Source organism: Micrasema longulum, unplaced genomic scaffold (assembly GCF_059751315.1).
Source record: "Micrasema longulum isolate JH-2025_06_02 unplaced genomic scaffold, ASM5975131v1 h1tg002439l, whole genome shotgun sequence".
Classification (NCBI taxonomy): Eukaryota; Metazoa; Arthropoda; class Insecta; order Trichoptera; family Brachycentridae; genus Micrasema; species Micrasema longulum.
In genome coordinates, this window is record NW_028279584.1 from 24,771 (window position 1) to 43,109 (window position 18,339).

At 31.0% G+C, this 18,339-nt stretch overlaps 1 protein-coding gene across 1 annotated transcript in view; it reads right to left on the bottom strand.

Moving 5' to 3' along the window:
• Positions 1–18,339, bottom strand: part of LOC148272201 (vitellogenin-like) — a gene marked incomplete at its 3' end in the record, with an annotated part of 44,184 nt that overhangs the window by 24,615 nt on the left and 1,230 nt on the right. Inside the window, exons 2-5 of the mRNA XM_088240369.1 lie at positions 14,166–14,210; positions 9,047–9,165; positions 4,323–4,456; positions 2,136–2,277 (exon numbers count right to left, since the gene is read on the bottom strand). Of these exons, the coding sequence (XP_088096495.1) occupies positions 2,136–2,277; positions 4,323–4,456; positions 9,047–9,165; positions 14,166–14,210 (440 nt within the window). The remainder of the gene's footprint in view (positions 1–2,135; positions 2,278–4,322; positions 4,457–9,046; positions 9,166–14,165; positions 14,211–18,339) is intronic.

Consider the following 18,339-nt stretch of genomic DNA (forward strand, 5'->3'; position numbering starts at 1 on the left):
AATAAAAGAAAAAAAAAGAAAAAAAATAGTGACTATGTTTATGGAAAAACAAATAAAATAATTGTTATTTATTATAAATCACCACCATCGTTTATAACTTCCTACAAAAAAAATATCTATGAAGTGCGCCTAGCGCCTAGCGCCCAGCCCGTTCTCAGTGAACGACGAAACTAGCCGATTACCTCAGCTTATTACTCCATGCAAAAAAGTACACTATATTTTACATGTTTTAGGGTCACAGAAACATCACTTCGCGTAACCCAAATCAGAATAAAAACACACGAAAATGCCTTTTCTATACGCATCTTTGTGGCTATTGCAGACATTTGATTCCAAAATCATTCCATAATCCAAGACAGAATAAGTTAAATAATATTCTAAATGCATTGAAACTGCATCAAAGTAATTCAATTTTCACTGTAATTCAGTTAAACTTTGAGAATAATTCGAATCGTTAAAATAGCCATTTTGTTTGAACATTTGTTAACGCACGGCGCGGCGCGGCGGTCGCGAAATTCTAAAATATATAAAAAATCAAAATCATTTATTTTTCAGTACAGGGCGAAACTTGGAAGTGGGATTACGTTTGTTGAAATTGTGAAATTTTTTGTTCTGTCATACTTGGCCAGAGCGAAAAAGTATGTACGTTAAATACGTAAAGCGCTTAGTCCGTTTAGGTAGTATCGCGGCCTTAACTCGAGTCAACTTTTTTTAGTATTTAAACAAGCTTGCAGATTACAAATATCATTTGACGATTCTCTATTTGGAAACTAGTATTTAGAACATTATTTCCGAAGGACTATTTTTCTTTGATATACCGTCGACATATTATGTATCACATATAACATGTGGCGTTTGCAGTGGCCGTTTTTGGCTTTATTCAATTAAAAAGGAATCAGCCAGTGCTCAGTGTTGACAGTTACTGCTGAATGTCATTGTGGTATTTGTTAATAAACTTTTGTTCAAGTATAGTATTTAAATATTGTAAAATAAAGCTACGTATATCGCGTGGTTGGTAATAATTGTTGTTTGATTTGATTTTCACAGAACCACAGAAAAAAAAGGATATTTATAATTACCTATAAAAAAATCACGGCTCACCACTGTGACATACTATATAATATTATACATATAACAATGCGATCCGGCATATGGTACACTAACCATAGAATTAAGAATAGTCCAGAAATCGTATACGCACATCAAACAGAAGGCGACTCAACTACTCATAAATGAGTAGGTTTACGTTTTGACCCGTTAGTTTCTTTGTAGACATCGCTCAGTACGCAACTCCTGATTCGAATTTAATCATGCTGTGTTGTGTCCTTTTAAAGTGTAGAAATACTGCTAGGATCTTAAAGAAACCGGATACAATCACATTTCATGTGTAATTATCAAATGAATGTGTTTGTCACAAATACATTACTTAAAAATTGAATTATTTTTCCATCTGTCAGATTGTAGAAGAAACAAAATGGAAATTTCGTTAGTGTTGCCAGGGTAGTAAATTTTTTTACCCTACTTTGCTCATATAATAAGAGAAATAATGAAAATTGAACCTCAGATTAAACAACGCCGTTGTGGACATTTGGCCGACATTATCTTTAAAACGTAAAATATTATTTAACATGATATAAAAATATCCGTTTTATGTAAAATAAAATTTGTTTTATATTTTATGTTTAAAGTTCATTAATTCAATAACTCTTATTAAATGGCCTCTCTACTCTGTTGTGTCAATCAATGTTTCCGAGTGCACAATTAAATTTTAGAAAAATTGACAAATTGTTTTTTTTTTACCTCACATTTGTGTTATGGTTATATTCTTCGCGATCTGGCAATTTAACTCGGTGACTTCAAGTATGCGCGCGGCGAAAGTGTCTAAGTGGGGGAATTATTCGACACAGTCCGATGTATTCAAATATGATTCTACGCTCCTTCTGGACTATTCTTAATTCTATGACAATAACACTTGAAAATGAATTATTTTTATGAAATTATTTATTTATTTCCTTCAGTTGGTTAATTTCTAATATAATATATACCCCTTTAAATGCCTAGACTTCCGTATTTTTATCTCAAAACTATTTTCCCCCTCTGTTGCGGTGAATTTTGATTATTGTCATATAAATTACCTCTATTCCACGGTGGTCTATGTCGAATCTCCCCATGGTATTTTGAAAAAGTGAAAGTACTCCTCTTTTGAAATTGAGAGTCCAATCGACCTCATCTTTTTGGGGGCAAACCTCTGTGATGGCTCCATCGTGAAACGCGAATCTGAAAAACGTAACAAAAATTTGATCAAATGCATTATTGTTGCATGCGAGTTTAACATTTCTACACGTTGACAATATAATGGATATGACAATATTGTCTTGTCCCAGCCCTGAGAACAGTCTCAACCTCGCGGGATAGAACTCTGGGACAATATATCGTTTTCCAAACCCAATAGTGTATAAGCTACTGCATTGGAACATAAATTAATGAATATATTTTTTCATTTATTATATTGGAACATACATGTATCATTCAATAAGTTATTTACAATTTAACTCCCTAGGGAGTTGTTCATATTTAAACTTATTTTAAAAGAGAGGGAAAACATTTTTGAGAAGGGAATATGGAAGTCTAGGCATTTTTAGGGCTTATGACCTGTCATTATGTTCAAACATGGGCAGAATGGTGAATGTTACACAGTGTGTAAAGAGGCCACTTAAACCAGCCAATGACAGGTCATAAGCCCTTTAAATGCCTAGACTTCTATATTCCCTTCTCAAAAATGTTTTCCCTCTCTGTTGAAATAAATTTAAACATTTACAATTAGTTGAAAATGTTCCCGAAAAATTAAATTTTTGGGTAGATTATATTTTTACAAAAAAATATACCTACAGTAAGCAAGGAATCATTGTTAGTTCCAGCATTAAGTAAACAAACAAACCGGCACGCCGTTTCCTCGTAAGGGTAGGCAGATATAATTGAACGCCGCATCATTCTATCTTTGCATACAGATCTCGCTTCCTCTACATTCATACACTTCTTATGCACGCGCGCCGATTATTTTAACCTTTGACATGTCCATCTTCAAGTATTCGTTAAATTTGGTCATGCCATGTCTTTCTCGGTTTTCCTCTATTTCTGCATCCATCAACATTCGCATCGTAAATATTTTAAGCCGTTCTTTCGCTGTCCATTTGCTCTAAAGTACGCTATCCATTTGCGGCATTAAGTATATTTTATTAATAGGGACTTGAATAAGTTTTCGCTGTTTTCCGACAGACGGTGTTATTTAGCCTTTTTACATCGGGTAATATTACAGCCAACTTCATCGTGAATCTCGCCCATAGACTTGACAGAATATGTTATGTTATAATTTTACTTCAATACTTTTATTTTTTAAATCTGCAATTGAAGTACATACAATTATTTAACTTAAAAATGTCTTTCTTGCTTACCGTAACGCTTTATTTACTGTTTGCTTTACAGAATTTATTTCATAAGCTTATATCTTTGCATTTTTTGTTTATATGCTTACTGTTTTTTCTTGCATACCTTTGTCATTATTGTTCTTTTTTTTACTTTGTAAAACTTTTTATTATATCCTTTTAACTAATTTTACATATTTCTTTTTGTATATTATGTGTTTATTATTTAGTATGTTAGCATGTATTTCATTTTTATTTTTTGTAAATGCCTTTTGGGCGTTAATGATCAAAATAAATAAATCAATAAGGGCCAATGGCGTAAATCGTAATATAACAGGAGAGTTATTATTATATTTTGGATGTTTGTAGCCCTAACTTTGTAGTTTATTGTTATATTTTAAAGGAACAAATAAAATTACTTTGTTATATGAACCATTTATTTACTATCACAGCCGATTAGTTTCGGCAACTCACTCTATTTTTAATATTTTCCCTGTAATGTCTAATCCTATCATAAACACAATTACCCCCTCCTCTATCCTTTTTCGACACCCACTGTTCACTGTTTCTTTTACGTAATTATATTTAGTCATTACATAACCCTGAAGAGGGCAACGTGAGTTGCTGAAACTAGTCGGTTGTGTAGTAAATAAGTGGTTCATAAAACAAAGTAATTTTATTTATTCCTTTAAAAAGAGAAATTATTAAACCATTTTGCGGAGTTAATAAACTGTTTGACGTCTTTGATAACAAATTATAAAAAAAATGATAAAACACACGTATGTGTGAATAAAATAGGTAATTATCAATTAGCGTCGCCCCTTTATAAAATGGTACCAAGAAAAATTTGAAATCTAACTTGGCTGACCCAAGGCAAAGAATTTAATCAAGTAATATTACCTTAAAGGATAAGTAGACAACTCAGAAGCTATTGTTTCTTCTCTTTCTTGCGGATATTCTTCATCTTGATCTTTCATCTTCACCGATAAAATTTTTAACAATCCCTCGCATTGTGTCATAAATTCTAGCTGGACCTATAAACACAAAACATATTTAGATATTTTCCAACACAGGTACAGCTGATGATGAAATAGTCTGGTTGTTTACAGGGCTTTTGGATCTGTCACCGGCTGGGTTACGTAACTTAACACTGTTCTCTATTTACGTAGGTAATTTTTTGATTATGTACATTGCCGATGCATTAAAATTTTAACATTCTTGAATATCTGATTTTAATGCACTACCTACATCAAAACCATCAATTATGTAGTATTTGCTAATTGATAATTAAGAAGATAGAAAAAGCATTACAAACTCTCAAGAATCATTATAAAAGATCTCACTATGATTGTTCTTTATTTGCACATGACACACACATGTAGAATATTTGTTTTAATCACAAAAACATTACATATTATGTAAACTTTTTATCAATTTTATGAGTAAATGGTTCGGAGCTAAAAAAACAAAGTACGCGCTTGCAAAAAGTTATTGTTGTCAAATCATTCGCAATATTTTTCCAAAACTAGTAGTTACGATTCCTGGGCTCGGAATTCATTTCCGGTGATAGATAAAGTAGGCTTCAGCGCAAGTGATTATGAAAATCTAATTTATTTAATCAGTGACTCTAATTTGATACAAAAATACAAATATTAAATGGACGAGTTTGTTAGAAGAGTACACCGTTGTATCAAAACAAGCTATCATTATTTTACTTCCATTTTCTGCAACTTATTTATGCGAAGTAAGATTTTATTATTCTGTAATTAATTAATAACAATTAATTTCTGCAGGAACAGGCTCAATGCCACAACAGATATATGTGAGAATCTAACTCAATAAGAGCCTGATATTAAAAAGATTTGCGATTCAAGAACTCAAAATCACCCGAGTATCGAGAGTTTTATTCAATCATATTTTTATGTGAGTTGTTATAAGTACTAATTAATAATAAATGTTTTTAACAAAGTATAACAAAGTATTAAATAAAAAGGTGTCCAAATGTTTCTAGACAAGCTGGATTTTCTCCCTAGAGAGTTATTTAGATGTATTTTTTTTTGCAACAGCGAGGGAAAACATTTTTGAGAAGGGATTATGGAAGTCTAGGCATTTACAAGGCTTATGACTTGTCATTGGCTGGTTTAAGTGCCATTTTGCATAATATGTAATATTCAGAATTCTGTAGATGTTTAAGCCCGTTATATTTTTTTATTCATTTATTTATTTACACTCTTTATCAAAATAAAATTCCATGTTCACTTTGCCTAGCTAACAAGGGTACATACCTACCCCGTTCCAAGCTAGGCAATTACATTTTAATATATTATAATAGTTAACAAATTAATATAGAGCACAGACAAATAAAATATAAACTTATTCGGATATACATTTTGGTACATATACATACAGACATACACATATATACACACATATATACCAGTGGCGAGCCGTGATTTATTTTATAGGTAATCTATTAAAAATGTTCATTAATTTGTACTACATATAAGTACTTACATAACATGTTAGTAATGTTATTATAAATTACTACTTTTTCTGTGGTTCTGTGAAAATCAACTCAAACAACAATTATTACTAACCACGCGGTATACGTAGCTTTTATCAACACTATTTTATTAGAATACTAAACTTGTACAAAAATTTATTAACACATACCACAATGACATTTAACAGATATTTTCATTATGATCTGTCATTGACAGTACTGTCAAGACTTGAGCACTGGCCGATTTCTTTCAAAATAAATAATGCCTAAAACGGCCACTGCGAACGCCACCTGTCCTATGTGATACATAATATGTCAACGGTATCCCATCAAAGAAAAATAGTCCTTCGGAAATAATGTTCGAAATACTAGTTTCCAATTAGAGAATCTTCTAAAAATATTTGTAATCTGCAAGTTTGTTTTAGTACGAAAAAAGCCGACTTGGGTTAAAGACGAAAAATACAGTGTACTTTTTTGTATGGAAGAATAAGCTGAGGTAATCGGCTAGTTTTATCGTTCAGTGAGAATGGACTGGGCGCTGGCGCTGGGCGCACTTCATAGATATTTTTTTGTAGAAAGATATAAACGGTGATTTATAATAAATAACAATTACTTTATATATTTTTCCACAAACATGGTTACTATAAATTATTATAATTTAAAGTCAAATATAATGGTAAGATGTGCATAATCGCTTACTTTGACGATTCGCCCCTGATATATACACATGTACATACACACACACGCACATACACCCATGTGCATACACATACATACATCTCATCATCATCTATAAATATATTTTTTTAAAATTATTCCTTATTTTTTATATTTTATTTTCGACATCCAGTAAGAATCTTCAATCCGTGGCATGCATCAATTTTTCTGACTCCCTACGACCAATGTCATGAAAGAGCGAGGTCAACACCTTCCGTTACTTGACAACACTCCCGTCTTTTCATGATTCTGGCAAAAGGTTATGGACCTTTTTGCCTACGTAATAGTGTTGTCTCGATGCCAGAACAGTGTTGACCCCTTCACTTAGTATCAGATCCCTATTAGAGTATCTTGTATTATAGTTGTGGTTGACGCTTGGGTAAATGTCTCTATTTATTTAAATATATTATATTATTTATATTATATATTATATTGCTGTAATCTGTGGCTAACTTCAAATTTAATAATCATGGAATGGTTTTCTCCGTATTGGCGACTCTAGCCAGTGGCGTCTTATTACTCTAAGCATATAACTGCATTTTAAGCTTAATTTATCAAATGTCGTAATTTAGAGAGTTTTATTAGTATAGTATATCGACAATATATCGCACCCCCCTTCAAGGGTACCAATGCTTGTAAAAATGCTGTGTTTTTTATTTATTTATATTTTTTATTTTATTTATTTAATTTCACAATACGCCCAAGGGGCATTTACAAAAAATATACAGTTAAGTACAAACATAGTGCGTAAAAATTTAAAAGATAAACAATGCTTTTTTGTATACATTTAGAAACAATAAGAAGCATACTGCCATGCAAAATAAAAAGTGAAACTTTACATAGTAAAAAAGAAAAAAATATATTTATATAGATATAATAAAAGTAATTGAATTAAAAAGCAAATTGTAAGTAACTTGTAAAGAATTCAAACAAAAAAAAAACGTTTTTAGTTAATTACGATATTAAATATAATTTGAAATGTAGTACACTGGTTCAATCTGCTTTAGCTAAAAAGTTCATTAAAACCGCATACGAGTGCATATTAGCACTCAAATAAGATATTTATTTACAGTCATAACAAGTTTATTAAGCGTTAAAATTAACAATTAAAGATGTTTTTAAATAAATAATTATTGTTATTTGAAGAGAAGTAGTAACACTCGTTGACGCTTAATGTTGCTACTCGGCTAGACATGTGATGTGAGAGGTGGTAGAGCTCCTGTAACGTAGCAATAGGCAGCAAGTAAAATATTCAGGTACTCAGATTTAGACCTTCCTAGATATACGCCGTATTCTTCATAATAAACTGGTATCTCGACATGAACAATCTTTTATTTTCTGAATATTAAGTTATTACGTTATTGAACATGTATAACAGTATAATTGTTTTGATTTGATTATTGATCCGAGGTTATTGATTATTGAAATTTGCGAATGTCAAAATCTTCAAAATCATTTTTCTCAATTTGATGCATCTAAAGTAGTGGCACTCTACACGGAAGGGTGCGATATAGTTGGTAAGGCACACATTTTACATGTATGTTAGATTGATATATAATAAATTATGTTACAAGACTAAAAATTAACAATGTAGAATCAGTAGAACTATTTATAAAAAATGTTCTAAATTTACGAATTTTTACAAATTTTTACAAAAAAGAAATATCTACATATTTTTTTGATAGAAACGTATGGAAAATTAATTTATGTTGGGAATTAAATTATTTTACTATTATATGTCTACTGACATATCTAAGTACCTATGTAAATATACACATTTAGGTATTCACCTCCTATATATTTTTTAAACGCATAATAGCACAAATAAAATGATAAAAAAATATTTTAAAAATAATATTATTTTATTATTATTATACAGTAGGCCAGAAGTTTCTTCACATCTTCTTTTTTCTTGGCCGAAATTTCGTTTTGTTTGTGATTTTTTTTCGATTTTAAAAAACATAACACCCCAAAAAAATATTTAGATATTTCGCTTTGTAAAAAAACTTTATGAAGTGTAGATATTTTTATTTTGTTTGGTTAAAATTCACGATACTTGAACCGCTACAACTTCGCACATACATAAATATATCGTTTTATTAAAATTTCATTTCACCAATCGATAGAGCTCACATGATAGAACCCATTTCAATAAAAAACGCATTAGTTTTTTTTTGTAGAAATTTCACTTTGTGAAAACGGTCCTCAGTTATCAAAAAAGTAACAAAAAAAATATGCTACCCCTCTTAGGCCCGCGAGGGTTACGTTAGGAACATCAATTAAAATATTTATTATTTTGTACAATATTATTAACTCTGAAATTATTATTGCCAATAAAATTTAATGTTTACAAGCAAAATTAAACTTAATCCATGTTTATTCAGCATAATTTTGATTATCATACCTTTGTTTCAAAATTGAGTATCGATTGATTATCACTGGAGCCAGAGAACCAAGTGTTGATGGAAATGTTGTATTCATATTGGTAGATTACTGACGTCTGATATTGGAATTTGGATGAGGCTGAAAACAAAATCAAATTAATTAAGTTATTAGACGAATGAAATAAATAGGTTAACAGTTTTATTCATATTTAAAAATAAATAAAACGAGATACGTTTTATTATTTTATACTCATTTTAATATTGTATATATTTATTTATTAAATATACGGCCTAAGCGAATTACAACAGTTACATGAAGAAACGTAAATGCAAGAAACTGTACAAAAAGAACATAAAACTATTTAGCAAAGACAAACAAGGGCAAAACAATAATTGTATACAATATATTTAAAAAAACGAAAGACCTAAAACTTTGAGCTAAACCATGCCAATCCAACTTCATCCCACACTGTTTAGTCGCGAAGAGATCTACAAAAAGCCGGAATATCTATCCCAAAAAATTCCAAGTCGTGTGATGAATTGATCAATCTACACATTCTAGACATTGGGGCATAAAAACCTATGGGGATTTTATATAAAGCAGATTTTGACTTCTGGTGACACGGTTGGGAACATGAAAAATTGATTGCAACAGAGATGGGACATCACTTAAAGCATTAAGTATTTTGAAAATGCATTTAAGGTCCATCTCAGTTCTGCGTCTCTCCAATGAAGACAGATTAAGAGATAGCTCTATTTCAAAATAGAAATAATTACCCCTTTATAATCCGAGCAACCATGCCACTTTTCTTAGAAAACGGTGTTGGACAGACTCGATATGGTCAATATGAGTCCTGATATATAAAAAAAGGACCATTCTTGTTCGGTATAATGGGAAATGACGTATTACAATGATGTCCTATCTATTTTTGCAAAATAATTATATTTTAAAAATACAAAATATACGGCGTTTTTAATGAGTGCAATAAAAAAAGAATTATGAATATTATTGAGTTTGTCAAAATTTTTGTAGACATGGACTGGATTAAACTCCCCGGGGAGCTGTTAATATTAACATATTAAAACAGAGAAAAAGAACATTTTAGATAAGGTAGTGTTGAAGTCTAGGCATCTACAGGGCTTACGACCCTTATGACTTATCATTGGCTGGTTTAAGTGGCCGCTTTACACACTGTGTAACATTTACCATTCTACCCATATTAGCACATCTTGGCCATAAGTATACAGTATACATAATGCTTGGAACTGTATGTTAATAAACCATGATTCTCAATATTATGATTTTTTTTTTTCATTTTGTCTTCGATTTTATGATCTCTACAGTGGCGCGAAAAATACTTTCATCGATTGTATGCTTTGAAATAAATATTTAATCTTATTTTCCACGAAATTTGATGACGAAATTAAAATTCTTGAAATGGTAGCAAATATGACATAAGAAGTTATCAAATATTTATAAATAAACAATTAAACGACGATAAAACACATTAATTAGTAATTGAATTTTCATCTCATAATTCCAAATACAACCAATAAAACATAAGCTATTATTTCTAACCTTCCCTGTCAACTTTCCTGTCAAAAATCAAGTATTGTGCTAACTTTATCTGTTAAAATGTCTATTCCCCACACTGTTGTATTTTGCCATTTGTTCTTTTCCCACCTTTTAAATAATAAAAGCTTAATCCCAATTTCGGTTCAAAAACTCGCAAAATGAACTGTTTAACAAACTAGTTGTAAATATTTATTTTTTATTTTTATTTAATTTTACAATACGCCCATGGGGCATTTACAAAAAATATACAGGTAAGTACAAACATAGTAAGTAATCATTTAAAAGACAAACAACACTTTTTTGTATCATTGTAGAAGCAATAAAAAGCATACTGCCATGCAAAATAAAAAGTGAAACTTTACATAGTAAAAAAGAAAAAAATAAATATGGATATAAGAAAAGTAATTGAATTAAAAAGCAAATTGTAAATAACTTGTAAAGAATTTAAACAAAAAAAAAATATATTTTTACATATACTTATACGTATAAAAAAATGATATTAACAAATTATTGTTAAAAACGAATAATAAAAATTAGTTTACAGTAAGTATATATAAGATAATAACATAATATCTGGTACACAAAAACATTTGATACATTAATTTCAGAAAAAGATAAAAATGAATATAATAATAATAATACACATCAAAAACAGAGAAAAAATTGTGTGAAAAAGAAAGTTTTATGTTTCTGTCCCCTGTTAAAATACTTATTTGATCTTATCTCCAAAATATGTAAAGAATAGTTTTAAAACTGTAAATGTTTAAACAATTCACCAGTCTTGAAGATACCTTCTTAGGGGAAAGCGCTCGTTGGTCAAAATAATAAAAAGTAAAACTAAACAAAGAAGTTTCATTGATAAGTTTATTTATAATTTTATCATAATCATTATTATTTTGGTGTACAGATAAAATAAAACATTGTTTTAAAATAGACGCATAATCGTTTGGTTGTTTTGATAGCGAACAACACTTAAAATTATAAACATGTTTATTTGGTTAATCGTCATCATCATAATCATTGGCTTTACAGCACGCTGTGGGCCTTGACCTCCTCCAACATTCGTCGCTATATCCTGGCACGTACTCCTCCAGCCCCTGATGCCAATAGCATCCACATCCCGCTGCCCTCCATCCAGCCATCGGAGTTTGGGTCTACCAACGCTACGTCTACTTTGGAGCTTCGTGTGAAGTATCTTATTTGGAACTCTCTCTACAATAATTCTTTCTACGGGCCCTGCTCATCTTTTAATAAATTGCAGTATGTTTGGCTTGTCGTAGATATTTTAATTTAATTTATTTATTTAAACGCCCTAGCTGGCTTTTACATTACAAATATTACACAGATATGGTAATTAAAAACTATAAACTACATAGTGATAGCGAGTAAAAAATAAATTAATACAAGAATACAAATTCAATTAAATAAAACCATAAAAACAATGGGGACTCAAATACAAAACGGCTAAATGGCCCAATAAATTATTACATCAATAATAAAAGTCTTTCTTTAAATTTGTATATTGAACAGCAAAAGATATCAATAGAGCTAAATTAATTTCTATGTTTATTTGAATTTTTTTTTATTTATAAATCATATCATCGTCCTTGTTAAGGGCAGCTGCCAATAAAGTAAGAATCGCAATGATGATTTCCAACCTCCATCGGGGAGAGGAACCATAAAAAGAAGAAGATAAATCATAAAACACAAAGTATTTTACAAGTATAATACGTAGAATTATATTCCCAGGAGTAACAGAAACTCAATTCCGAACATAAATAATATTAACATTTAAAAAATAACACATAATGAGAACAACAAAGAAACAAAGCAAGTTTAGCACCTTTATAACTAAATATAGCACAACAATATATACGCCAAAAACCTTTTCATACACGAGCAAAATAAATATATAAAAAAAACGCTTTTAAGAATAAAAAAATATAGTGAATCTACTAAGAGAGATAATGTCATTAACATCACATGCCATGCAGATGATGCTGCCATAGTGATGATGAGAACATACCCATCTTAGTTAGTAAACATCTGGATGCCTAAGAAATGTCGTATAGTACAATGAACACATGATTATTGAAAACATAATTCGGATATACAAAACGTGTGTCAGACCAAATCATGGTGTATACAACAGAGGTGAGGATAGATAGAAAGAAAATAAAAAATACGAAAAACCATGTAGAAAAATTAAATAGAAAAACCAAATAACTGCTCGGAACGTCAGAGATGAAAGTACTAAAGGCAATCACAGGGAAATCCAAAAGAGGCAGAATCCAGAGTCAAGAAGTTAGACGGAATTGCGATACCCAGTGCAAAGTAAATAGATTATGGAGAGATTACGTCAAAAATTCCTTTAATGGACAGCTCTAAAATCCCCTATACCATTGCCCACGAAATCCCGGCCGTTTGCCGTCTACCACCAAGGAGAGGGAAGAACAGCTGAAATTCAAAGTCTCAGGAGTTAGCTTTTAGCTGATACCAAATTAATCGATCTTAACCGAGAAGAAGAAGAGTTTATGTAGTTTCTGAATAGGATAGTGAATACTACTACTAGTTTACTAGTAATTACTACTAGTTTTTTAAAAATATAAAATAGCGTTTTGTTAGTCTGACGGGTCCGAGTTAAACGTACATTAAATTTTATGAGGTTCGTTATAATAAGGACGTCCAAACAGCAATTTAAAATTTTATACAAAATCATCGTATCACCAATTGCCTGTTTTAGACAGTGTTTTCAATGTAAGTTTACACATTAGAGAATTATAATCAATTTGCTCAAAAGGAATCGATAGTTTGAAATTTATGTATTTATTTATTTACATACATAAGTTTATTGTACATTATTTGAGACATAAATCCCAACTCCATGGGACTAAAAGTTCTGTGTTGAGATGGGACTAGCAATTAGTTGACACAGGCACATGAGTTTATCACCACAAATATAGGATCAGAAATATAAAAAATAACTTAAAAAAAAATTACATATAACATGATTTCTAATATAGGATTCTAATAGAATTGAATTTATTTATATTTTCCAGGTTGTATCATGGCTTCAGACTCCTTATAATAGTGATTTGGAAGGTTTGCAAAAGAAAGTGTCATTTTTAAAAAGGCACGAAATCAATGGCGAAGAAGCAAAAAAAAGAGTGGATCTAGTACATAGCTTGCTATCATTGGTGCCATAGTAAGTGTTCGGGTAAACGATAACATTGATTTCGAATGTGATTTAGCAAGTAAAAATAATAAATCCTAGTATCTCATATTAAGACCACATTATTAAAAAAATACAAAAGTTTTTTTTCTATTGTTTTATTATTTGTTTAAAATGGTTTTTGTAAGGCTTGGTCCTACTACACTGGAAATATTTTTAGGTACCCTTGATTTTAATCAAATGAGGCCCGAAGGTCCGATGGACCGGACGAACAAAGCCCGGAGGGCCGATGACATGAGACCTGAATGCCAGAATTTTCTAGCATGTAACAGTCTGTGACTACCGACTGTTTCCTATTAGTGTTGTTAGTAAAGTAAATAAATATACTTACGAGTACAAGACGGCTGTCCACATATGTAAGGGTCGATCAACGAATCTGCAAGAAAAATAATTATTTATTTATCTTACAGAAAAAAACAGCCAACAATGATATAATAACACAAATAAAAAAAGGTTTAAAGACAAATCAGGAGCCTTATGCTGGAAAGATGTGACATTTTGTCACCCACTCGACAATAGTCGACTGGGCATCTCGATTGCTTTGTCAAATGCTATTATTAAAAACCCTCCGCCAATTTAATTACAAAGACAAACGAGAAAGTGGCAACACTAACACATCCATATTGATCTATGGGCTATGGCTCTCCTGCCACACGTAAACTTTTATTGTTTCTTATCAGACTTCTTCCGTTGAATATTTTGTGTATGGAATATTATGAAAAAATATATGAAAATGTTTTACTGAGACACTGCAACATTTATAATTATTATTTGCCTTTGACAAAACACACATCTTCATGTTATTATAAATATTCCATATGCAATTAATGGATTTCAAAAATATTGTATAATATACGAGTATATCTCAAATACGACGAGCGATAAAATAATTTTAAAATCATGTTTCTAGTGAAACTTCATTTGATAATGGATTAAAAATAAGTACAGTTATATTTATTGCATATTTGTTGAAACGTCATCATTAAAATATTGATCAGTGTTGTAAATTTTAAGTTAAATACAACAAAAATACACACTCGTCATTCAAACATAAATGCCGAGTTTTTTACAAGAAGGAATTTTGACAGCTGAAGTTAGGATCGCATTCGATTGTCAATGTCGAGTGCTTTGGGGCATTCGAGATAAAGTCGATTGGTTTTCAATCGACTGCATTCGTATGGGTGGTTCAAGAATGCTGTCACTCGTCGAATTACGGAAGTTGTATGCGATTCTTAAGACGAATGAGTCCAGCATAAGGCCCCAGCAAAGTTTCTAAATAAAAATCATACATATTAAATTGTGGTACAACAAAAGGGTGTGTTTGTGTGTATTTGTGTGAGAGTAAATGTAGATGTGTGTTTGTGTGGGAGTAAATGTTCAGGTGTGTGTAAGCGTGAGCATCATTAAATAGCAAGTAGCCAGAAAGAACGAGTCTTAATTTATTTTTGAATAAATTAAAGGGCGTGTTAAATATATCAATTGACGAAAAAAAAAGCATTATGGATTGAGCAAGAACGATAAAGGAATGAGTTGTGCATTGTTAGTGCTACAGACTGACAGATGGAATAAATACTTATTTCTTGCCACGCGAAAGGGGACATTAAAATTAGTTTTGGAGAGTAGGTTAAAAGAGTCTACTTTATTTTTTAATAATTTATATAAATAGCATAATTCAGATTTCAAGAGTAAAAAATACATTTTTTTTATCAGATTATCTGTAAGTGCAACGCGTTTTATTGTTTTTATAATCTAGGTTATGAAAAAAAATGTTGAACATTTTAAATCCTTTCAATGTTTGTTATGTATTGTGGGCTCCACACAACGGATGCAAACTCCAAGTTACTGCGTACAGAAGAGCGTATGAAAACATGCTGTATATTGTATATTGTTAAATATGTTTATAAGTGTTTTTGATTTATATAAATAAGTGTCCCGACTTAACACGGAATTTTCTAACAAGTCGGGACATACAAAAATATATAATTGTGCTATGATAAAATTGTGTATTTTGTGCAATAAATTAAATAAAAATGCATTTTTATGACATTTTGCCATCATGAAATTTTCAGAAGCTGATTATTACAGTTTTTTGTATGAAAGCGGTCTGGCTGTTTTAAACCGAACATAGAATTGACCTTCCTCTCTTCCTGAATTTAACTACACCAATATTTCAAAATTTTCAAAATTGTTTACTGGCTGCTTTCTGCATAACTACGTTCAAATGCAGTGCCCAATTCACCATTAGGTGCGAATAAGGAACGATGATAAACTTCCACCACCAAACTTGATTACCTAGTGTTTGAAAGTGTTTAGCATAAATAATATATATCTTAGTATTATTTAATTTAATACTATTTCATAAACTTTGATCCAGGAAAAAGATAAACACATTCCTACCAAGTGCAATAATATATGGGCTGTAGTAGCTTTGATGAATGTCTTCAGTAAATCATTAGGTAATATACATGGTGTCCCAGAAATCAACGTCAACCCGGAAACGGGTGATAGGCCAGGCCAAGTCGTGGCAGTTATCAGAAAAATATAAAAAAAAGTTTTGGTAAAGTACTTTTCAATTTTTTTTTTTGAAAAACTGACACCCTGTGATGATCTTTCAATTTCTGTGACTACAAATATGAACTTTTCTTAGATTTTTTCTGTTATGAAATTATGAATAACCTTACTGTAAACTTCAGTTACAAATTAAAACTTTACTGCCTCGGTTTTTGATAAAATGTTAGATTTTTGCCCAACATTAAATTGAGAATAATTACATCACCCAACTTTAAACAACTGCACTGAAAAAAAAAGTACTACGCTATTTTGGCAAGTAATTTTGGAAGATTGCGCATTTAGTTTGAATTCTAAAATGGTACGACACTTGCTAGAAATTTTTTTAATTAAGGAAAAAAAAATTTTTATTTAGTGAAACCTAATTTCATACCAATTCTGTTTAATTAGATAAAATGTTGGTAATGCCACCAAAATATATTTGTTGTCGCAGAAATTGAAAGATCATTACAGGATGTCACCTTTAGGTACCAGTGCAGGGACTATGAAATATTCTGGTGTGAAAACACCCTTTAAAATTTTTTTAACATTTTTTTTTTTTTGCACCACAACAGGCCAGGAGGCCTAATTACAGTGGTGAATTACATCACAGAGCACCCAGGCTTGAGAAAAATCACATTTTATTTTTTGTGTTCTCACCGGGAATCGAACCCGGAACCTTCCGTGCGTGAGTCAAGCGTCTTGACCACTACACCACGGAAGCCGCCTAAATAAACATTTCGTATCAACCATTACGGGAATTGAACCCGAGACCTCTTGCATGGCAGGGAAACGCGCTAACCATTACACCCCGAGGCCGACGAATCGATAGTGAATATTTATGCGAAACTGAAGAAAAACACAGTTTCGGGAAAGAGATGTCTGTGTATTTCAATCGTCTCTTTTATTATTCGTGCACTGTAATTAATTACTGGGCTTATGTCAAATTTTTGGTTCAAAGGAGAAAAAATGTCTGGTGTCTATAAATTGTTCCGCAATTGCGGATTTTTCAGGGTGCCCAAGTTTACATGCTCTTTTGTGTTCGTAAATCCGCCCTGTTTGTCCTATGCACACTTTATCACACCCTTGGTAACTTAGTTTATAAAGAGATTCCGTTTCCAGGAGATTCTTATGTTTTGGATTTAATAAATGGTTCAATTTATGCTAGCTCATTTGACATAAGCCCAGTAATTACAGTGTACAAATAATAAAAGAGGCAATTTAAATATACATACACCCAAATAACATAAAAAAAAACGACAGGCTTAAATTAAACTCAACATTGTTCCCAGCACTACATATTACAAAAACGACTGCGACACGTATAAATTACTAGTACTTAAACACATACTAGTTTTCACAAAACACATGGTTTACCCTGAAGATGGCTCCTGCAATGGTAGCCAAAACGTCGGAACAAATCCAACACACATGGTTTCACCCAAAAAAATATCAATAAAACATTGTTACCAAATCTATAAAGAATGTTCAAATAACTCGGGACCTCGGGGTTCTTTTAAATAGTAAACTCGACTATATCGAACATGTCAGGCATATTACGGGTGATGCATTCAAATTGTTAGGTTTTGTCACTAGAGTCACTAAAATGTTTAAATATATAAATACCCGAACATTTTTGAATTATGCATTTTTCAGAAGTCGGCTTGAACATGCAACTTTAATCTGGTCCCTATACTATGAAAATCACAAATATAAAATAGAAAAAGTCCAAAATAAATAAATTAAATGTCTATCATACAGAAATAATTACAAATTCAATAATTATAATGAAGTGAGAGTACATTTTAAAATAAACTCTTTGGATAATAGACGACAGATTGCTGACTTAATGTGTCTATTTAAGCTTTTAAATGGCATTACTGACTGCTCCAATTTACTAATTTTAATTAATTTACATGCACCTTTTAAACGTACCCGTCACACCAACTGTACCGATG